The 24,194-nt window shown below is 43.6% G+C and overlaps 1 protein-coding gene across 5 annotated transcripts in view; it reads left to right on the top strand.

The window, feature by feature from the left end:
• Positions 1-24,194, top strand: part of SEMA5A (semaphorin 5A) — a 468,307-nt gene that overhangs the window by 281,116 nt on the left and 162,997 nt on the right. For all 5 annotated transcript variants that reach the window (XM_044233900.1, XM_044233929.1, XM_044233920.1 and 2 more), the window contains one exon: positions 17,485-17,547. In XM_044233900.1, the coding sequence (XP_044089835.1) occupies positions 17,485-17,547 (63 nt within the window). The remainder of the gene's footprint in view (positions 1-17,484; positions 17,548-24,194) is intronic.

Below are 24,194 nucleotides of genomic sequence, written 5' to 3' on the forward strand. Positions count from 1 at the left end.
TTGACTCCTACCACCCAGCTTATTCCTCATACACCCATTGGGTCAGCAAATCCATTAATGGTAAGAAATGAGCTTTCCAGTTCCTGAGGAAGACTGAAGACTCCAAGCGCAACTCTTCCTACTGACTTACTTTGCCCTAGAACTTATAGAGAGTTTACACATCTATCTCTTTGTATCTCACAACAGTCTTAGGAAACAGGAGGCACAAGGATTATTGTTCCCATTGTATGGATGTGAAGATTGAGTTTCAGAAATGCAAAATGATTCACCTAAACATCACTCTTCTTGGACCTCATGGTCTTAAAACCTGTGGTGAAGTTTTGCCTTGAAACTGTTGCCCTCTGCTCAGAAAGTTTCTAAAACAAAGTCATTGTGCCCTTTTGAACTTCTAGATTCATGACTTCTTTCAACACATATTTAATTAAGATGTCCTTTGTGGCGATCAGACTTCCAAGGGCAGGAGGTAAAATGGTGACCAAAGGAAAGGACTTTCTTCTCTTAGAAGTTTGATTATAGTTGGAAATGAACATTCAATCAATTAATAGTTAAGGAAAAGGTTAGAATATGATCATTCTGCTGCCAGGAATACAAATGCAACAATCCAGTGGACAGTATCGTTAGAGCACCTGTATGTTAGGTGGGCAGCACCAGCCCACCTTTAGGGTGAAAAGGGAGACCGGGAAATCCAAAGGTGAGAAGACGGAACCACCTTGGCAGCCTGAAAGAATATAAAGAAGTTTAGAGTTGCTGGATCACAGTGATCAAGGGGCAGAGAGATAAGGTTGCACATGGTCTGAGAATTGGGGACAAGATCTCGTGATATTTATGATTGAGGCTGAGGACCCTAGATGTTAAGCACAATGCCAAGCCTGTGGAAGCTACGAGACGCGACCTAATATTCATGTTGCAAAGGTACGTTGGTTGAGGTGTAGAGAAATGGTTGTGGTTGTGATGGAGCAAGAAGAACACCGATTCGGAGACGGTTGCAGTGGTTCAGTCAGGAGATGCCGGTAGAGAAATGGATGGATTTGGGATTGTTTTGTTTGTTTCTTACGGTCAAGAGGGTTTGCTGGTGGATTGCATGTGGGCAGTGAGTAAATGAGGAGAAGGAGAATCGAGGAGAGCTTGCCTATTTCTTACCTGAGTGAGTGGTGACAGGAACAGAACCTGGGGGAAAGGCAAGCTGGAGCACGCTGAGAGGCATCGTCTGTGGTGATCTGGGTACCCTGGGATGCCTTTTTGGCTTTCCTGAGGGATGTGTCCAGAAGAAAGAAGGACAAATTGTTGGCAATGGACAGGGAAGGAGCATATATGGATGGTTTTTACCCTGACAGGACCACGTGATACTCCCTAAGGAGGAAGGGTTGAGAAGAATCATGGGACCCTCAGGCAGATGACAGAGGGATGCCACATTTGGGGATGCAGAGGGGGACTGGTAAGGAGACTGAGAAGGAGCAGCTAGTGAGTGAAGAAAACCTGGCCTTTGTAGGCTTCAGACATTGGGAAGAAAGTGGTTCTAGAGGGAAGAAGAATTCAACTCTCTAATACTTTTGAGGACAAAATGCTTAGATAAGTCTAGTGCTATGATGGACATTGCACTCTGTTGTCCCAGAAAAACAGCTACGGAATGTTCTTGACCTCAGTGTCATGGTGCTCAAGCCATGTGTCTGTCTGTCACAGCAAATCATCCCTCTACATGGTCGCATTTCATGTAAGGGTCTTGGGGTGCCCTTCGTCATACCCATCACACAGCCGGCCCCTGGGCTCAAACCCTGAAGCTTAGCCAGCTCTGGGGAAGGCAGGCTGATGACTGAGCTATTGTGACCTTGCGTTCCATTCCCTTCCCCAAAAAGAGCACCACAAAGCCAAGCTAACCTCTGTGAGCCTCACTCATGTCACCACGTGCCCTTTGTTTCCAGAGATGACTCTAAGGGTCAAGAGAAACCAGGCTTTGTGTTTTCCTCCAAGCCAGCTTCTCTCCCGGATGAGAGACTACTTTCTCACACCACCAGCGCCGTTGGAGTGGAGCATCTCCAACTGACCTCAGAAAACGAACTTGAGACCTTCTGTCCAGAGCGCGCGTGGCCTTCGGGAGAGTCTGTCCCAGCCTGTCCCTGCACCTGTGCCTCCTGCTTGTTTCTACCACTGATTCTGCCTTGTCCGGGCTGCTGGAGTTTGGTGTCCTTGCTTTCTCCTCCCTGGGCTTCAGCTAGGTCTCCTTCTTTCGTGAACTGTTTATTTTCTCATTCGTTTAATCCTTTCCCCTCAGGCATTTTTTTTCCTCTTTTTTAAGCTGCATACCTGTTCGTTGTTCAATCTTAGATCCTTCATGCGCTTTCTGACCTTGACAGTTGTTTATCATGCCTGTGCCTCAGTTTCCCCTGCCAATAACTATGGTTAATGTCTTAACGTGGGTAAACTACCGTGTTACCTCAAGGCTTAACATGTTTAAACATAAAAAGTCCCATTTTCAGACCCCAGCACCTAAGAGGCTTCAAGGTCTGTCCTCTCCCTTCCCAGCTCCAAAGTCCGCTAATCCCCGCCCTTCCTTGTGGGCTTCAGCAGACACGTCTCCTGCAGGTCCCTGCACGAGGGATGCCTTTTCCCTCCTCACAGATCCTTACACGTGTGGCTACTGTGTCCAGCAGGCACAAGCCCCTTTCGTCTGCCCGGAGGAGCTCTGGTTTCTCCTCCATCCCTGCTCACATGGAAGCCCGGCTGAGTGTGTGTGTGGCTCGCCGTCTTTGCTACCCAGAGTGTTTGCTTCTCAATGTTCTCACGCTACATGCTTTTACATCCTGAATGGTATTATAATTACTCCTTTCCTTGTCTCTCACCTCTGTTAGGCTGAGAATTTCTAAAGTGCAGGAGGCTTTAGGAAGAATCGTGTAACCCACATTCTTTCACATAATAGGTGCTCAGTAAATATTAGTTGAATATGTTTACAAGTTAAGACGGGCGGCATAGAAATCTACTGGGTCATTAGCATCCCCTGTTTTGGAGTGTCTTCTTGGCATAGAACCAATTAAAATGATGACCGGGGCGCCCGGATGGCTCAGTTAAGCATCCGACTTCTGGTCTTGGCTCAGGTCATGTGGGGAGTCTGCCTGAAAATTCCCCCTGCCTCTCTCCACCGTTTGCTTGCATGCTCGCTCTCAGATAAATAAATAAATCTTTAGGGGCTCCTGGGTGGCTCAGTCGGTTAAGCACTTGCCTTCAGCTTAGGTCATGGTCAAGACCCACGTTGGGCTTCCTGTTCCGCAGAGGAGTCTGCTTCTCCCTCTCCCTCTGCCCCTGCTCGTGAGGTGTCTCTCACTCCCTCTCTCAAATAAATAAGTAAAAACTTTAAAAAAATAAATAGACCCTTAAAAAAATGATTGCATAAGTATGGCACAGAGTTTCTGTCCATATGTCACATATGGTGAGTTTGCTAGTATTACACTCAGACAGACCTCGATGACTGTCCTTTGTGTTTTTACACATTGGAGGAAAAACTTTACTCTGTCGCCCTAGGATTATTATGCAGTTGCGTTTTTGTTTGTCATTGATGTAAAGGGAATATAGAAACTATTCCCTAAACTATGAGTTTCTTTTTCCTGAAACTCATCATTATTCAAAGGAAAAGCAAATATTAGCAGAGAAGGCTTAGGGATGAAATCTTGAAACACTCAGAGTCTGATGCCTACAAAAGGTGGGATTCTGAGATTCTGTAGGTCACTTGTGGACTTGATGCATCCATTTTTTTAAAAATAGATTCAATTAAAACTGGGTAATTAAACATTATGTGTCAGCCGAATCACCCAGATTATGTGTTAGCATGAACACAAATCTAACTAATTACGAGTGACATTTGTCAAAACACCACAGAAGGTAAACCAATCAAAATAGTTATAAATAGACTGATAAGGTCTTTGAATATGCAACAGAAATGATGAACACCCTGGGACAGAGATCGTTCTCAAAATGAGGAATCATTTCTCAATTAGAAAGCAATTAAATATTTTATATTTGTTATTTGGATGTATGTGTATGTGGTTTGATTTTCACCACTGCAATAATCCTGAGAGAATAATTAAGAGACCTAATTATCCATCACTGTAATCCATTAAACCAGTTGCCCTTGGGAGCACATATATAGATGTGTAGGGGGAAACGTTATCTTATTTGGAGAAACAAAGAAGAAAAATCTACTTTTTTTGATATCAACCTAATCAGAACTATAGGCATTAGGGAGTGAGGAGAACTCAGCATGAGTTGTTTCAGAGATATAAGCGCTCTTAGGGTATGGCTGTTCTAGAAAATACTGCACGGAAAGCACAGTGCTTCTCCACAGCCTGTGTGATGGCTTTCGCTTCCCTCTTTAATAACAGTTCTATTGCCAGCCTTGGGACCATTTAGGGAGACTCCAAAAGTCTGTGTCCTCCAGTAAGAGGACAGCAGTGGGAATTGTGAGACTGTTTGGGGTCACGGAATAGAGACTGAGGGAAAAGGTAGGCTAGCTCCCACCGAGGCTAAGAAGCCAGGAGTTCACCAGGTCCCAACACTCCTTGTTCTCGTCTTTCCGGGCCCTGGTGGTGCCAGTGGTCGCACTTCGTCAGAGGTCCCCTGCCCCGTGCCATGAGAGAAAGGGGTTGATCTCCATGTTACATGTGTGGGGCTAAGGACCCTCCTTTCATTGGGATGGGAGGGACATGGAACCTTAGACTCTCAGACTGGAAGTTCAAGTGTGTTCCCTTGGCCACATCTTCATGATGTGTGGGTCCTTCATGCCGTATCTAGGACACTGGGCTCTGTAGACCGTGGTGCTCATCAACTCAACTTGCATGGTTTCTCTCTGGGATTGTGTTCCTTTATTCTCCCAAATCCAGTACATAAACCGACTTTGGGAATATAACCCAGTGTGAATTATCTCTATGTAGTTCCGTATCTTTACCCCAGGGTGATGTGCTAGAAGATGGGATTGTTACACCCTGATGGCTCATCTATGCTCTTTGTCTTGCCTTTGATAGAATTCCCTCTGGGTTTGGATAATTCCACAGAATTGCGGAGTGATAGGCTACTCTCCATTAAATTTGTTTTTGTGTTTTGAGGGCCCTTTCAGGACGCAGGGTGGGAGGGCTTGCCAGCCGAAATGAGATCATATGGAATCAACATTAAAGCTGTTAATGGTTTTGTCAGAAATCTCTGTAATGACAAGGTGAAGAGGCATCATCTGTTCAAACAAACCATTTTATTTCTCTTTTCCCACCAAGGTCTTTTCCCATTAGCAACATATTTTTATTTCCTCTGACAAGTTCAAAGCAAGCCAAGTCAGTCTTTCAATAGGACCCTGGTGAGGCAGGAAGGAATTAGGAGTCTGGGAGGTCCTGGCGCCCTGCTCACTGAAAGATGGGGCCAAAGCACATGGCTAAGATAATGGATGCTGAAGCCAGATGACCTGAGTTCAAATCCTGCACCATCACCTAATAGCTCGGGGATGTGGGGTCAGTCTCTCCCCTGCCACCTGCCACGTACGTGAGTCTGATGGTAGTGCCTGTTTCTCACGGCTTTTGGGAGGAAACTGTGTGTAGTGCAGGGCGGAAGTTAGTAGAAATTATCCCTACTAGGAGCTCTGGGATATTTTCCCAGATGTAACTTGCTGGTGCTCTTGTAGGATATTTTATTGTCCTGCATTGTCTGATTTCCGGTTTCTGCTGTTGCTGTGCTCTTCTGTGTACCTGTTATGCTGGAAACATCGTGTCAGCTCCAGACTGAGCCAGAACTGCCGGCAGCATAGGCTTATCTGTTGGGTCTCCTGGAACTCAGTCAACACTTGAAAAATCATGGACCCAAAGTGGTCCTGAAAAGTAGCATGAAATTTCCTCTGTTGATACTGAGAATTATGAGACCCAAGTCAACCTGAAACTTCAGCATTACGTCTGAATTTGGCTGGTCTGAAGGCAGAATAAATATTAGCTTTTTAATAGCCTACTTCTTTCTGAATTTTCCACATGTGTGAAAAATCGAAGAGAAATCTAAGCCTAACAGATGCAAAAAAACCTTAATTTTTCTTCTTTTCTATTTTTCTTGTTTTCTTCCACTTATAAATTTCGACTCTTTAGTCCTTTATGTTAAAGGTTATGTTTTCCCTAATTTTGCATTTCTGTTCTTTACTTAAGCACATGGGCTTGACTCAGGACAGGGAATTCAAGCCAATAAGTCATGATCATTTTACTTTAAAGGTGAAGTTCCTGAGCTAAACTAGCATGAATTTCCCTAGTGTTAGCCATACCCTTCATGTGATTGATATGGTTTGCTTCCTTGTTTGTTTGTTTGTTTGTTTGTTTGGTTTTTGCAGTTAGTTTTGAAAAACCAGAATTTATTACCAATGAACTGAAAGTGTATTTGATCAGAAGTGTAGTGACCCAAATAGCCTATGAATCTGTGTGGGTTTGGTTTTTTTCTTTTTTTTTTTTCTTTTTGGTCAACTACTTTGCTATTTGGGAAATAGATTTATTATCCTGTTACGCTTTTCTTCAGCCAGCATGGTAAAGGTAGTTTTATTTTTCTAGGACTAAAGTTACTTAGCGGGCTGGGAAGAAGGCAGTCCGGAATCGTGCGTGGCTCCCGGTCCAACCAAGGGAGTGGGAGGGAATGAGTTTCCTATTTCAGATGAGACCGACTTGGGCTACTCATGTCCACCCAGTGATCAGGCCGGGCGTGTGGCATCCCCCCCACCTCAACATCTACTTTTTCAGCGCCTGCTGCTCTTCCCACGGAAGAGTGGGGTCCCCCTTCCCTCCACGGTCCTCCTGTTGTCCCTGCTCTCTCAGTCTCTCACATCTGCCTGCTGGTGGCCCACCAGCCAGCCTTGCACCCGTTTCTTTTTGGCCCGCCGCCCTCCACCCCGGGCCCTGGCACGCCCGGGAAGTCTTTCTCACTTGCTCACCAACCTGTGCTGGCGTCTGTCTTACCAGCTTCCCCACAGCTTTTCTTGGCTCAAGAGAAGCTCTGGACTCAGGGGCCCAGTTCGCCCTGTCCTGAGCTGCGTGCAAGCCTGTGAAGACCCTTCGTCTCCAGGCTTTGCCTTCTTTCCCATGCAAGGGAATATTTGAGGTTCCAGGAAATGGGATGCGGCTAATTTTGGGGGGACCCTTATTCTACTGACCACAGTGTCTCACTCTGACACACACGGATGTGTGTCTCTGGGCCCCACCAGAGCCATACGGCACAGTTCCTTCATAGGAAGTTGGGGGAATTACAGCGTTTGGCAATGAATTGCCAACTCCCGCTGGTCAGATAGCAAAGATGCTGCTGAGAATGGACGAAAGGGGGAGGGGGAAGATGAGTGATGTTCACCGGAATTTGTTGTAAAATTAGACCAAAGAATTTCCATTTTCAAACAAAATATCCTAGACATTACATATATAAAAAAAACCACCAGCTTTTGGCACGTGGGTGGCTTAGGCAGTTAAGCACCAGATTCTTTTTTTTTTTTTTTAAGCACCAGATTCTTGATTCCAGTGCCGGTCATGATCTTAGGATCGTGAGGTCGAGCCCAGCATTAGGCTCTGTGCTCGGGGTAGAATTTGCTGGAGGTTCTCTCTCTTCCTCTGCCTCTTGCTCTGCACATACACACACTCTCTCGGTCTCAAATAAATAAATAAAATCTTAAAAAAGAAAACAAAACACGTCTATTCTCATACTTGAAACACTTCTGGACTTCTTTCCTGGATAGAACTCTTTCTCATCTAAAGTTTTAGTAGTAGTTGTGATGATATTTGAGGACTTTCCTCTCATAAGTGAATTGAGTATACTACAGAAGAGAGACAAATGTTTGAGAAAATAAATGGCAAACTCACAAAGTACTGCTTACTGCTAAACTATTTGATTTAATAAGTTCTAGCAGATATTCATAAAATTATGAGAATGTTAAAATATTAACTAGGAAATGAATATATCAATAATGTTCATTAAGTTCTCATTTAATGTTGTGATCATATTATAAATAATGTTTCTTGAATAGAAGTATATCATCCTGTTTCATAGTTTATTTAAAAGAAGAAGGAAGTGTAACTTCCCAGATGTACACCAGAAAACAAATTTTATTGTTCATTTCTCTCAGCTCCAAACGAAAATTTATGGAAATACTGCTGAATAAGGCTCATAAAAAGGGTTTTCAATATATCCTGAGATTTGGCAAATAGATCGATATGTTCGGAAACTGGGACTAAAGACATTCTTGGTAGTGGTAGCATGTGTCTTAGGAAACAGGCATTTATAATGTGAATAATAAATAAATTCTGAGTGGTTGGCTCAGTGGATATAAAATAATTCCTCACTAAGCATCTATAATCTGGCCTTTCTATGCACTCCAGTGGATCAGTGCATACATCTTAACTCCGAACTGCAGAAAAAAGTAATCAGGTATGAGGTGTTGTTTGTTTTCATGAAGCCAGTTTCAGGAAAAAAAAAAAAAACCAGAAAATATCGCTGGAAAAAACTAAAAACAATACTCATCTAGTTAAATCTGTGTTGCCTCTTAAGCTGACATTTATGTAGAATGTCTTCATTAGGATTCAGCTAGAATATACAAAAATGAGACCCAAACTGATGACCGCAACGTAGGTGAACTTAGAGTTCTAGCAAGTGAACAGACACACAAAAAGTCACAAGTGGTAGGTGAGGAGTATAAAAATAATCATGTCTCTGCATCTTCATTTACATTCATGCTACGGTTGCTGGAGTCTTCTTCTCCATCCGTTTCATGTTGTCTCAAAATAGAGACCTTGGTCCTTCTTATTGCTTGTGTGATACGTTCCCTTTGAACCTTGACCCTTTCCAAGTGTTATCTCATTCTAGAGCTGGGGCACTCATTCTTACATTTAGGCCACAATTGTCTCTCCACTTTTCCCAACGGCTCGAGAATGATTGCCAGTTGTCAAGTGCTCTGTGTAGCAATGCGTTGGTCCAAGCCATGCTACAAAGTTATCCTTGCAAAGACATTTCCAGGACAGCCTTCATTATACCGAGTTGTCCCTAGAGTTGGTCTGTGTCTTATAAATCATCCCATCATCAATGTCTTGCTCATGCTTTTTTTAATTTATATTTTGCAAGGTCTCACGTCATTGTCAAATAAGTCTTCAAATAGTGTTATGAACTTCAGGAAGGTCTGATGGTTTTCATGACTTTCTAGAATCAGCTCGTTCCCTTTGGGGCATCTCTCTCCGTGTATGGAATAAATTTCAAATTTTAATTTGATCGTGCTATTATCTATTTAATTTCTAATGAGCATTACAATTTCTGTTGAGCGCTACAGATATTTTGGTATTTAAATGGCATCATCTCTATGATGTATGTTTTCAAAAAACATACAGAGAGAAAATATGTTAGAAACAACAGTTTTCCCACCAAAACTGGAACTTAAAAAAGGCAAGTCCTTGAGAAGTCAGTTCGCTCCAATGGCAACCCTGACCCCATGCTTGATTGACTTTGAATTGAGTTTCTTATGTACTAATATTTCAGGAAATTTAGGTATAAAAATAGTCCTTCCTCTAGTAATTGGATTTTTTTTTCCACTATGGTTAGGCTGACAAATTGTACAGGATGCCATTTTTTAAATCAGTCCCACTTGGATCTACCAAAATAATTTTTTTGAAACCCAAAGCAGCTTTCGGTACTAGGCGTACCTTCCAGTCTCATTTTAGTTAATAGCACCATTTTTTTTTCATTTTATTTTATTTCTTTTCAGTGTTCCAGAATTCATTGTTTATATACCACACCCAGTAATAACACCATTTTTGAAGTTAACAATTGTTTGCTGCCTCAGGGTCTATCATAATTTAAAATATTATACCATATTTTATAGTATCTTTGGATATTAGGCTTATTCCTAAGGTACTTTTTTCCCCCAAATCATCCCAGTGGGGCTCATCCATGTTCAGGAATAGGCTTATTAGAACTTGTCCTCCATGACTTTGTTTTTCTGCCTCCTCAGGGACATTCGAAGCATTTAAATTGGATATGAGAGGTGCCTGGGACCTTTAAACCAAATACGTTAAATACACTTCCTGGAACCCCAGGGTTCCAGAGGTGCTCAGGAGTTTTCTACATTACGTATGTTTTCAGTCTACTGTTTAAAAATCATTACACTAATATACATAATATGCAAAATGTTTAGGCACTGGAAACCCTCAGTGAATTAACTTCTATTATAACATTACCTGGATTACTTGGTTTATTGTAGAGCATAGAATAAAGTGACTGCTTTTATTTCAGAATATACTCCACATTAACTGGGCTTCCAAGGTGGCCTTATTTTTTACTGCTTAATTCGTATAAATCACTATTATTTCAAAAGTAGACAACCAAAACAAAATACAGAAATAATTAGATACTGAGTGCTATGACTCAGTGGTCATTTGTTCTTACATTTTACTAATGATTTACTGCTATAATCTCTCATTTATAAAGCATGACTTTGGTAAAGGCCACTTTTACTTTCTTTTCTATGAGATTGTGTGTAGGAATTAGAGACATGACCTCGATCTTAGCAACTCTTACTACACACCTCGCCAGAGGCAAGGGAAACAAAAACAAAAATGAACTGTTGGAACTCCATCAAGATCAAAAGCTTCTACACGGTGAGGAAAGCAGTCAGCAAAACCAAAAGGCAGCCTATAGAGTGGGAGAGGATATTTGCAAAGGTTCCATCTGATAAAGGGTTAGTGTCTAAAATCTATAAAGAACTTATCATACTCAATACCCAAAAAAACGACCCAGGTAAGAAATAGGCAGAAGACATGAGCAGACACTTTTCCAAAGAAGACCGCCAGCTGATCAACAGACCCATGAAAAGATGCTCGGCGTCACACATCATCAGGGAAATGTGACTCAAACCCACCATGAGATGCCACCTCACACCGATCCGAATGGCTAAAATTAACAGCACAAGGGACACCAGATGCTGGTGAGGATGTGGAGAAAGGGGAACCCTCTTGAATTGCTGCTGGTGTAAACTGTGCAGATGCTCTGGAAAAGAGCATGGAGATTCCTTGCAACACTAAAAACAGAGCTACCCTATAGCCAGGCAGCCCAATTACTAGGTATTTACCCAAACAGAACAAACACACAGATTCAAAGTTAGTAGTGGCATTTTCAACAATGGCCAAAGTGTGGAGATTGCACAGATATTCACTGACTGATGAATGGGTCAAGAATATTTATCTCTATCTCTATCTCTGTATATAATTATGCAGCCATCAAAAGGAATGAAATCTTGCCATTTGCAATGATGTGGATGGAACTAGAGTGTATTATGCGAAGAGAAATACGCCAGAGAAAGACGAATACCATGTGATTTCTGTGGGTCAGAAGACAGTGGTTTAGAGCAAAGGCTTCCATCCAAATTCAGATACTAATGTCCCACTTACTCTTTTGGGGGCTTTATGGTATGTTATTTAGCCGATGTTCTCTTCCAGAATATTATGGTGATTTATCTCCCATGTAAAATTATAGAGACACTGAACTTAGAAAATGTATACAAAGCATCCAGTTCTGTGGTCTGCACAATGAGAGTTTCGTCAATTGTTTTAAGTATTTTGCCTAAGATTTGGCAGCTGATTTCTAGCAAAGCAAGGACTCTCATTTATGTACTAGCAGTTGTCAATCTCAGACTCTTACTTTTATGTTACACTGTCTTGTATTGGGGTGAGTGGTGTCCTTCCAAAATTCGTGTCCCCCCCAAATCCTCAGAAGCTGACCTTATCTAGAGGTAGGGGACTTGCATATGTCATCAGCTGCAGGAGATTTTCTTAGAGTGGGGTGGACCTTAATCAAAGACCAGTGTCCTTGTAGGAAGACAACATTTGGGCAAAGAGGCAGAGGCTAGAGTGATGGCTTCCATAAATCCTGCAACCCACTGCAGGGCTGCTAGCCTCCACCGGGGACTCCTGTCTCTCCTGGGACTCCAGAAGGACCCCCCCTCCTGGCACTTTGATTGGAGACTTCTAGCCTTGGGAACTGCAGGGGAATAAGTTTCTATGGTTTAAAGCCCCTTGTCTATGCTACTTTGTCATGACAGCCCTAGGAAGCTAATATACTGTCTATTCAATTAAAGAACAACCCTCAGTTTAACAAGATCCAACGAGAGCTCCTGGGTGGCTCAGTCAGGTAAATGTTCGACTCTTGGTGCCAGGATCTCAGGGTTGTGGGATTGGGCCCCATGTTGGGCTCGGTGCTCAGTGCCGAGGCTGCTTGTCCCTCTCCCTCTGCTCAGCCCCCCGGCTCGTGCTCTCTCTCTGAAATAAAGAAAATCTTAAAAAGACCCACTGAAAAACAACAGGCCCAGTAAGCATTTAACAGGTTGGGAACTCCACTGTACAGCTATCAAAAATAAATCTGATTTGGAACAAGATCTCGGGTTTTCATATAAGGATTTTAAAAATGGCAGTAACACATTTTTTTATGGTATTTCCAAAGTAAGCTGTATCTGTAATTTTGGATGACGTCGGTGTCATGATAATCAAAAACTAGTCGTTGAGTAATAGGACCGCTGCCCCCTTACAGTTCTCTGACTCGGAGGCCACCCGTAAGAGCGGAGAGGACTTACGTGTTTGCTGTGGACACAAAAACAAATGTGCCACAAATTGATGTTGAAAGCAAATATCCAGTAGACGCTAGGAAATAAAAGCAGAGGAATGTGGAATGAATCCTTCCCAAGTGACTAAACTCTCCATCCCTTTGTGTGTTTCAATGCACACCATTCCGTCTCAAATTTGCCGTGTTGTGAACCTGTCATGTGCGGCCACCAACTGTAATTCTCGGACATGTCTCTGCATCAGGGTAACTGGATTAACACCTATTGAAGTTGCATAAAGATCAGGTTATTTCAAGTTCCAACTTATTTGTGTTTTGCCTCTGTTTTGAACAAGGATATGGTCTCCCATTGCCTGGCAATGTGTTTATAGTGCTCTCATGATTTAACATTCTCCGGCATTTCACAGAAATACATGACAGGAGAGTATGAATTCAATGTATAAAAAAAAAGCCCTCAGGTGGTTGTTAATTTTTGGCACTGTGTAATTAAACTAGTTTTTTTTAATGTTATCTTTTGCCAGTATCTAATTAGCAAAGCCATCTGCTGAAAGAGTAGTAGCCCATCTGCCTAGAATGTTGTTCTCTTCATTTTTATGAAAAGTATCTGCCTTTGCTGGTCCCTGTCTAATTAACTTCTCTCACTGCGGAATGTGATAATACACAGCTTTGTTTATATACTTCGGAGAACTGTGGATTTATATGTATGTAACACGTACATAGAAAGAGCCAGTCTTTTTTCTTTCCCACTTTTGATTTGCTCCCGGGATCGGAGCTCCGTTTATCATAACTTGAGCATATGTGTGTGCGTGACGGGGAGGGGTGGACTGTGTCGTGTTTCCTTCCATCCCAGGGTGCCTGCGGGGATCAAATGATATTCTCTAGACGTACTCCATTTCCTTTCCGTCTATCTATAGCACGGTGGCTTCTGGAAAGTTGATGATGTTGTAAGTTCCAGGTTATCTCTGGATCTGAAATGAGCATGGCTGTTGGAATAATGGAAATGACCACGGTGAAGTTCTCAGAGTTAGCAAGATGTCGTCCAGACTGATGGAAGACACTGATGTCTGACGTATGCAAATACCACCCATGTCTGTTTCTCCTCCCTCAGAATTACCTAACACACAGTGCCTTGCACTTGGTAGGTGGGTGCTTTGTAACCACGTATGACATGAGAGAGAGAATGAATGCAAAAGCATAAAGCAAAGCTTCTGTAGGTCGTTGATGAGCACAGATGTTATTGGCATATATTTACAGACCAAACAAACAAACAAAAAAGATTCCGCAAACGGAAATCTTCCTGTCTTTTAAGATGTAGATGCTCCATACTTTTCACCTACTGTGTATAGCCTAGATATCCAGATAACCGCACTCTCCCTTCTGCCTGTCTGCTGCCAGAAAAATACAATGAGGATTAAATGCAGAACGGAATAGGGAATTCAGTTTTTTTTTTTTAATCTTCTCTGAGGGGCTATTGTGCAATAGAAAAAGACAAGAGATGATAAAAATTAGATTTAAAAAAACCCCACAGAGAGTCAGAAAATAAGATCACGCATGTTGTACTGAGATCCGGGTTGTAGCGTTTGCATGTTGTTGGATGTGTTTCGACTGTCCTAAAGACAGGTTTGTGTAGATGGAAAAGTGTCTTGAAACAAAGTCAACTGGAAAGATGGCTTCACAAATCAGTAGTGGGATTTGTTCCAGAATTATGATGCATGAAAGAGTAACAAGACTCTCCTGTGAGAAAATAGTGAGAAGACTGGCTTAAGAGAAATTTAATTTATTAGAACAATTCTTGTGGGATAAAGAAAGTTATGACCAGGTTGGAACATAATATAATCTCAAACGGGATGAGGAAGTTTGAGAAATGAACTCGGGTGCACGAGGACTCTACTGATAGAGTTCTCTCTAACAGAAGTGCCTTTCCCCCCCAACGTTGTGAAATGGTCAACTAGGACGAGTTCAGTTGATGGAGAGAACAGAATGACACTGTCGGATCAACACCCTATTTTAGCCCAATCTGCAGAAGACATGTCTTCCCACTCCATTCTTTGATAAATTCCGTGACATCCAGTAATATTTGTGGAGCCAACAATAGGCAGGAACAGACTGCTGTTCCCAATATAAGTCTTGTCTCTCCTGTCCTCTGTTCAAGTAGGAAGTGAATCAGCAGAAAAGCTGAACACTCGTGGTCTTCAGTTAATTCTGGATTTGAATATTATTGGAAAGCCAGTTATACTGTAATAAAAATGCCTCAGAAGTAACTTTGTTTCTTTTTAATAACTGTCTTCTGAAAAATCTGTAAGATTTGTCCTATTTTCTGTTGGTCTAATAAACTTGTGTGTGCAGGTGCTTTTTCTTGCTAAACTGGATAAAGTAATGAAATATTCTTGAAAACTCTCCTTTTTTTTTTATTACTTTCCCATCCAATCCTCGGCCTTCAATTATCTTGAAAACACACAGGCTACTTGGGCATTAGGCAGACTGGGGAAGCTATTTGTTTGTGATTTCGGCAGAAGGATTTGAACAATTCTGATGATGTCTGATAAGTTTTCTTGCAGCCCTGGAACTAGCCATGTTCCTCACAGGTCTTAACGTTTACTGAAGAGAATTAGTATTTAACTTTTAACAAAATTACTGGATTACCAAGGGCCCCTATGAATGCCTCTTTATCTAAATCTTTTTACTTTGTAGTTGTCCTAGTAATTATATATCAAATCCTCCTGGGGACAGCAAGTCAAAGTTGCAATAGCCTTGACTTTGTAAAAGAATGTATTGTCGTGTGTCATTTCTGTTCTGAGTTTAAGTAAAGTCAAAAATAGGGATATCTCTGTTTAAATACAAACAGCACAGTCCATTTTATAAACAGATCTAAGAAAGGAAAGGTCCATCTGGAACAATAGCAATGCACTTATTTAATGCGAGTCCTATGGAGACACGCAGATCTGCCACCACACGTGAAGCCCTTATGTCTTCCTGGGAAGTGCCATCCCTTGTTGTGTAAGTATTTGTCATCGTAGCACAGAATTCAAGTCATTTGTTTGCATCACGTGTTGACTAGCTGGAATTTTATTGTTGCCATTAAACATTATGAACAGGAAGGCATCACAGAAAGAATTAACAAATTCTCTCATCAAATGTTGACACTGACAAAAATCGCTAAGTCGACGCAAGGGAAAGCCGTTAGGATATTGTTTCTGTTTGAAAGACGCTGAAGTGGCTCCCTTTAGAACACTTTCTTTTGTGCTCATATTTGGCAAGGAAGATACAGATGCAGAGTTTTGTGTTTTAGTCTCTATTATGTAATGTTTCTTGGAGGACAGTCGATACGAGATTCTGGTACATGATTACTTTGCTGCTCTCCTAGGTTTAGGAGAATTAAAAAAATCTTCTTCCTAGAAGTGAGAGTGAAGCCATTATTTTCCTTCATAATATTTGACAGTAGCTTATCTTTGGCTTAGTTTAGTCTATTATTTAACATTTGTTCAAATTAGCAAAGACTTGTCCCTTGCTTAAATTGTTTTTTTTTTCTGATAATGGGGCCCCTGTGTGGCTCGGTCGGTTAAATGTCCAGCTCCTTTTTTTTTTTTTTTTAAAGATTTATTTATTTATTTGACAGAGAGAGCGCACACATGCACAAGCAGGGGGAGTGGGAGAGGGAGAAGCAGACCCACTGCTGAGCTGGGAGCCCAATGTGGGGCTCGATTGTAGGACTCTGGGATCATGACTGGAGCCAAAGGCAGATGCTTAACTGACTGAGTGACCTGGTGTCCCCAGTGCACCCCAGTATACATCTCTTGACTTTGGCTCTGGTCAGAATCTTCAGGTTGTGAGATCATGTCTATATTGGGCCCCGCACTGAACTAGGAACCTGCTTAAGATTCTCTGCCCCTCCCATCCCTCACCCTGCTCATGCTCTCTCTCTCTATCTCTCTCCCCCTCACCGTCTTTCTCAAAAATATACAAATTAAAAACAAATTTTTTTCTGATAATGACTTAACTGGTCCTTCAGAAATCCTAAAGTCTTTGGAATTCCAGCTCTGATAGGAAGCTAAAACACAAATCCACATTCCATATAATAATACAAAAGATAAACAGCTCAGATTCTTAAATTTGTTCCAAGAAGGGATTCACAATCTCAGTGTATAGATCGTTAGTGTTTGTAGGCATCATTTCTTCCCATGAAGTCAGTGCTGTGAACTATGTCAGCCAATCACAGTTGCCCTATATGAGACAGCAGCAGATGTGAGGGGATGCACATGAACTTGATCACCATGAGTTAGGTCCAGAACATTTGGGAAACCATATTCGTGAGCTGTGGTCTAACTCTTGAGTCAGAGGTCCTGCGAGTGTGAAAATTACGGTCTTGCGTACAGTAGTAGATGCGCTCTTTGCATGAGCTCTTTCCTCACCATTTGCATACAGAGCTTGGGAGTAAGGTGGTACGAAATCATCCTTGCTCCATTATCTTTGAATATAGATAGATGACCTATGATAAGCGGAAGATACACATGTCTCATTGGGTGCTTACATCGTTTTTGGTCCAGGGCTTGTCTTTTCAGCGCACTGTGGATCTATCCTGTGGTTTCACCAAAGGGATGCTTTCAAGAATTAGGACAATAGCCATCAACTCCCTGCATGGGCCTTTCTTACGGGCGTCTAAATATCACACTGCTTCTGCTTAAATACAGATACTTGGGGGCAAGTCCTTTAAAATGCTTCGATTTCAAAGAAAATTAGAAGCCCCCATGAGTGAATTTCATAAATTTAGTGTAAATTCTATGTTTGTATGAAAACATCGGTTCCATGGGGTGACCACATTTCCTAATCTGATTACCAGAGCCTTATTATCTGTCCCCTTTGATTCAGTCAGAACTGTAACAGTCGCTGTCATTTTGGTGTTTCCTACAGGCTGTGGAGTGGGAGTGTGATGAAGCCACCAAGAAGGCCTGTTACAGCAAGGGCAAATCCAAGGTAAGGAGCACGCGGAAATACACGGTCACCACCGTTTAGAAGGACTATACATGAAGCATTTTAACATGGGTGTGGTGCATAAACAATGAATTCTGGAACACTGAAAAGAAATTAAAAAAAAAATAAAAGTCACTTGTGGCGTTGAAAAAAAATATGAAGGCTGTTCCTGATGGTACCTTGTAATTCAGAAAAAAAAAAAAAAAGCAAATTACAAAATATATGTTGGGTGCCTAGGTGGCTCAGTTGCTTAAGCATTTGCCTTTGGCTCAGGTCATGATCCCAGGGCTCTGGGGTCGAGTCCCACATTAGATTCCCTACTCAGTGGGGGGTCTCCTTCTCCCTTGACCTTTGTCCCCTGCTAGTAGTCTCTCTCTCCCTCTGGCTCTCTCATGCTCTCTAACGGTCACTCAAATAAATAGAATCTTTAAGGAAACAGACAAAAATATATGTATAGTAAATTCTCAAGGTTTTAACATTAAATTAAGATTAACCACAGTTTTCAAAAAGGATTCATAATAGAAGAGCAGATCTGATTTGTACCATTAATCACTAGGCTAAGATATGGAATCATTAGGCTGTGATATCATTTGGAAAAGTATGAGCTTGAATTTTAAAAATAACATTTTAATTTCCCCCAATTATATCTTAGAGCTAGTTCCATAAAGTGACTATATATGATAAGTAAAATCTTTATATCAAAAATGATATTTCTTTCTAATTCATCTCAGCATATCTATAAACTCCCCCTCTCTCTCTCCTGCACCCACCTCCACTCTTTCCATGTGAAAATCTGTATCCTCAAGTTCCCAAGGAAAGCACAGTTTCTAATTCAGGTTGGAAATGCATTTCCTGAGCGACTGTGCCCTTGTCGACTTGCTTCCAGAGGGTGGAGGGCTGAAGAGGAGCAGAATTCCTCTATCCAGGGAAATCTGGCTCTGAGAAAGTTATGCTGGACCTTCTTGAGGACATTTGTTTGCAGCTGGGGCAGAGGTCCATTCTGTCTTGTTCTGAGAGTGATGGCCTTACTTTATAAGCATGCACCTTTCCAGTGTGAATCCCACTTTGGGTCACAGAAGAAAGCAGATGCACAAAGGACCCCAAGTAGGGCTCCCTGTGAAAATGTGAGTCCAGAGCTGAGAGCCTGGGGAAGATCGACTGAATGCAGGAAGTGGACACTGGTCAAAGACCTTCACGCCATCTGTGTGGGTAAAAGATGTTACGTGCTTTATTTTACCCAAGTTCACTGCCCGTTTCCCGGTTAACTAAACCGTTTTGAGAGTCAGACATGGAGGCTGGTCTCGGCAAACTCAGCCACTGGGTTTTCCAAAACTGAATAAAGAACTGGGAAGAAGGAGAGGGGAAAGAAGAAAATGCAGTATCCAGGGAAATACTTGGAGATGGAGAAAGAAAGAAGAAGGCAGAAATTGATGAAGACAATTTACGGAGAGATCTTTAACCTCAGAAACTGCTTCTGAGATAAATCGTCAGAGACACAAGAAGATGTAAAGACAGCACCAGGTTACAAAAAATCGGAACATTGTCTCTGAAAATGCCCCACAAAATAAAGGATCGGTAACTAATGAGTTCTCCTTACAGAGTTGGGATAAATTATGTGTAAAACCCTGAGAAGGGGCTCTCTCTGCGGTTTGTCTTCTCCTTCCTGGAACGTTTGCATGTCGTGAGGTACCAGAGGCCTTGTTCGCCGCTCAGCGGAGCCCGGGGAGTTCTTCAGACAGGACCACCTTGTTGCAGTGCGGAGAGGCAGAGTCCCTGGGGCAGTGAGGGGGAAGAACAAAATGCCTTTCCTTCTGCCGGCAGAAAGCACTGACCTTTCTCTCTGTGCTTCTAATGCCCTGGTCGTCCCCTTTGCCTAATCACTTGGTGCCTTCCAGCGTGCCTGTGCCAGCGGGCGTGCCTCCTCGTCCCTCTTGGCTTTTCCTCTCCCTTTTCTTTTTGTCTTTATCTTTTCTTTTATTTCTGGTATTTTGGCTCTTCCCTCTCCTCTTTCTTCTGGATCTGTGCACATGCCAATAAGCACAATTTGGTCTTGGGCAACCCAGCAACAAGCTTTCTGGATGCCGACCTCAGCGCCCGTCTCTGAACACGGTGTAACCCGGCCCTGTGGGGTGGCCATGCCTTCCGACCTTCCTACCCTACTTTCAAGGGGCCCCTTCCCAAGCGGCCCCCCTGCTTCCGCCTTGCCCACGTTCCCCCTGCCTCCCCCAGTTACCACCCGGGACTTGTGTTTTTCTCTGCAGGGGTTCCCGGCCCTGCTGCACCCTCACATTGCACCAGTTACCAACAGCCTTCGGTATTTTCCCTGTCCTGCTGCATTTTCATTACACCCTCCCCGTGCCCCTGTGCTGGGAGCTGGGCCTGATGGTTTCGTGTTGAGCCCAGGACACAGCCCATGCTGGAAGGGTAACCCCACTCTCCTGAGGAGTGACCAGGCACGTGAGCCCCACACCAGGATGGTGAACATCACTAATTCAGGGTTTCTCAGCCTCCTCACTCTTGACGTCCGGGATCCGATCTCTCTTAGTTGTGGGGTCTTTGTCCTGTTCACTGGGGATGTGTAGCTGCATCCCCAGGTCCCCAAGAGATGCTGGCAATACCTCTCTCCCAGTCGTGACAGCCAAAAACAACCAAAAATGTTTCCAGACATGGCCAGACACCGATGTGGTGAAGACCCTACTGTATTTCTCCAAACACAACTCTTACATGGTCCATGGTCACGTGGTTTTCATTTCCTCTAGATCACATTCACTCGTTGCACAGACTTTTTCCAAAAATATCTATTTCCTTCCCCTCTCTAGACATCAGGCTCCCGTGTTCCTTATATCTTTCTGGAAAACATCTGGTTATTTATGTAATCATAGAACACTTCTCCTGCTGATGGTCTCCGAGTCAGTGGCTTCATAGAATCAGAGCGGTAGCGTTTTACTTGGAAGTCGTTACTGCCTGGAGTAAGGAGTTGTTTCTGCTGGATCAAAGCTGACCCATGTTTTGCCTGAAGCGGTGACCATTTGTGACAGTGAACATCAGAAACGAATAGCGAAGAGCATCTTTCATTCCATTGGGTGACGGCCACTCGATTGACAGAAACTGCCCTCCGCTGTGTTCTGAGACGCAGAAGGAAAACGAGCGAAACAAACACAAGCAAATAAAATGACCTTCCTGTTCCACGAGTTTCTGGTTTTAACGGGTTAAAAACGATGGCAAGTCTCAGTCGTTAGAGACTGACTGAAACTGCATCTGTAGAGGGAATTTTTTCGGAAGAGTAGATTGACGCAGATGGAGACGGAGTCACGCACGGGCGCTGTAAGGAGAGCGACGTCCCCCCAAGTGGCACCTGACGCAGTAGCCGTCAGGTGAGGGGCCTGAGCCAGCCTCTGGCACACGGAGGAGAAGGAGACAAGGCTACTCCTGTGAAAGGGAGCCACCAGCCTGCGCCAGGGCCAGTCCCAATTCAGACAACCCCAATTTCTCCGTTCTGACAGTTCAAGGGCCCAAATCGGAAAACATTTGCATGGAGTCAGCCTCACTAGAGCAGTCCCCTTATCCGTGGTCTTGCTTCTGGAAGTTTCCACTGCACGCGGTCGGCTACAGTGCCAAGGGAGGTTAGAATTGTTCCGTTTAATTGTTTGTTGTTGTAATCTCTCACTGTGCCTCCTTTACAGATTAAACGTTACCATAGGCCTGGTATGAATAGGAAAAATCATAGCGTATGTAGGGCGTGGTGCTGTCCAAGGTGTAGTGCAGGCATCCCCTGGGGGTCTTGGAAGGTCCTCACAGGTAGAGGGGGGCGGCTCTAACCTCTGTTTGGGGAGTGCAATTCAGGCTTTTCTTACCCGCCACAAGTTTAGAAATGAGAATTCAGCGATTTCCTATTTTTTGTTTGTGCAGTAGTCTTAGGACAGCTGACACAGAATTACAAAGTTTCCCTTCTCCCTGAAATCAAAAGAATAATGCACAATGTGACATCTCAAACATGAGAAAAATGCCAGCCATCTTGGCGGAGCTCGTGTTTTTCCCTCTGCGCCGCAGACAGCGGTCTGGGCTGCCGCACACGGCGCGGGGCCTGCCGAGCCCGGAATGCGGGGCAGGGTGAGGGGGCTGAGCCTGTGGGCTGGGGCGCCCCTGGCCCACTCGCCACCCTGCGGGGAGCATTCCTCGGCCGGCCGGCTGCAGAGCAGGGGAGGAGACGGATGACACATTTGCTCTTGTTTCCCTGCGGAGCTGGGACCGACACAGGCACCGTTTCACGTGCAGTCCATTAAACGGACAGCTCAGGGACTCAGGTCAAGAAAATGTCACCAGATCTTTGATTTGGGCCCATTCAGAGGAGAAAGGAGGTGCGGAAACTGCCAGTTCTCTGTGAGCTTGGAGTTCAGTTTTATTTATAAAATTTTCAGTTCATTTTGGGGAAAGAGGGTGACTCTGCCTATGAAGTCCTCAAACATTTCCTGCGTTAAAGGGGGCAGAACTGCCTGTTTTTAGGTATTCAAAAATTTTTTATAATAAACTCTGTCGTATTGAGTTCTTTTCAAAATAGCATTACAGAAACCCACTTCAAGAATTATTTAAATGTCTTATAAACAAATATTATTTTAAACATAAATGGTCGATTCTCCTGCGTGCGAACAACAGTCCCTTGTCTGTCTGGGGTCATTGTGTCTGAGCCTCCGCCCTGCCCGTGGTGCCCTTTGGGAAAGACACCAGCTCTGGGGTGGGCGGTGGGAGGATTGGGGGGTGGTGAGGAGCTGCTTTGTGTGCCTGTTGGAGCTTTTGCTTCTTTCTTGGACCTTTCTTGATCATCTTATTCCAGTACTTTTGACGCCAAGTTCCTAGAATTATTTTGCTCTCTCGTGGGACAGTTTTGATCGGAATCCAGGGCTCTGTGTATTGTTCTGCCTGTGATTCTCCTGGGTTCTGCTTGCCATGTTGTCCAGCTCTGCAAGGAGGGTGGCGAGCTCCAGATGTCGGGGGGGGAAAGCCACCATGACTCCGTCCTGCCTGGGAACCTGGTGGCCTGCGGGGGGTGGATAGGGCACACAGCTGGACATATTCACCAGAAGTGCCAGTGTTTGGAATTCTTGAGTCAATGCATGCGACACCCTGCAGACCTGGATTTATTTTATGTAATTACTGCAAACATGGAGGATTCTTCAGATGGGACACTTAACAACCAGTGGAGATTCTGTGCAAGAAGGTTCGGTTTTTTTTTTGTTTTTTTTTTTTAAATTGAGGTGTCCCCAACAAGTTTCCCATGGAGTTCAGTTGAAAATAGTGACATTATGTAAATAGATGCATAATAAATATGTGTTATCTATACCCTGTGCACTATATAGTGTACGATCAATTTGATATACATATTGTGTACTTACAGCTATGTATTTCTACATATGTACATTGATATATTTAGATATATATCTAAATATATCTAATATCTAAATATATATAAGATATAAATATATATCCAGATATATAAATACATATTTAGAAATAAATAGGACTATAACAACATGCCTATATATTTATTTAAACTTAGGTAGTCTGGGGCACCTGGTGGCTCAATCAGTTGAGCATCTGTCTCTCGATTTCGGCTCAGGTCATGATTTTGGGTCGTGGCAGCGAGTCCCAAGTGTGGCTTCAAGCTGGGCACGGAGTCTGCTTGAGATTCTCTCCCTCCCTCTGCCTCTGTTTCTCCCCCTGCACATGGTCGTGCACTCTCTCTCTCTCAAATAAACTCTTAATAAAATAAACTTCTATAATCTGGGCGCACATATATACGTATGTAATACACGTGTCTCTTACATAGAAGCCTCGTATGTACATCCGTCTCACATACATACATTTACGTCTGATGGGGCGATGCCGTTTCCCGAGACTCACCCGGTGACCGCGGCTTCCGTGAGCGCACACTCAGCGCGAGAGGCGCGGGCCGTCGCCCTGCATTGCTCTGCGGCATTCTGGGGGCTCGCCGAGGTGATGCGTGGCTAAGGGAGACGCTGCTTTCAGTGGGAGCGCTGTGCTGGGCGCAGGCGCCGTCGGGCTGCCAGCCCCCCTCCCCACCTCTAACGAAGATGGAATGATGTTGCTGAGCCATCGACCCCGATTCCAGATTGTCTTTCTACACAGTTACAGCCTCTCTTCAAGCAGAACGTACCTGTCGGAGGGGGGGGGGAGGCAGGAGATGAAAGGCTGTAAGGGAAAAACCAGTGAATTCATTAAGAGAAAGGTCCTTACAGCATGTGTTTTCCATCTGGACTCAGGGCCATGTGTCCTTGAGACCAAGTGGGCCTTGGCCTGCCTCTGTCTCGAAGCTCTTGTAGTGAGTCAGCAAGTGCTCATTCCCGCTACCAATCCAAATAAGAAGTGCTTCCAAGTCAAGGACAGGTTGACCCACCTGTGGGATCGCAGGCACACATGGGTTGTTTTCATATTCGAGCGGTATTATCAAAATGTGGATCGATGACGCTCATTATCTACAAAAGAAGCCGTGTGGTGGCCGGCTGCTGGCGGCCTTGCAAATGAGCACGGTGACTTCTTGGAAAACCAGAATTCATTAAATTCCCTTAAACCGTTTTCAAGATGCAGAAATGGGATAAAAGAAAATTCTTAGATGAGAAAAGGAAACTCGAAGA

The sequence above is a fragment of the Neovison vison genome, chromosome 1 (assembly GCF_020171115.1).
Source record: "Neovison vison isolate M4711 chromosome 1, ASM_NN_V1, whole genome shotgun sequence".
In the NCBI taxonomy this organism is placed as follows: Eukaryota; Metazoa; Chordata; class Mammalia; order Carnivora; family Mustelidae; genus Neogale; species Neogale vison.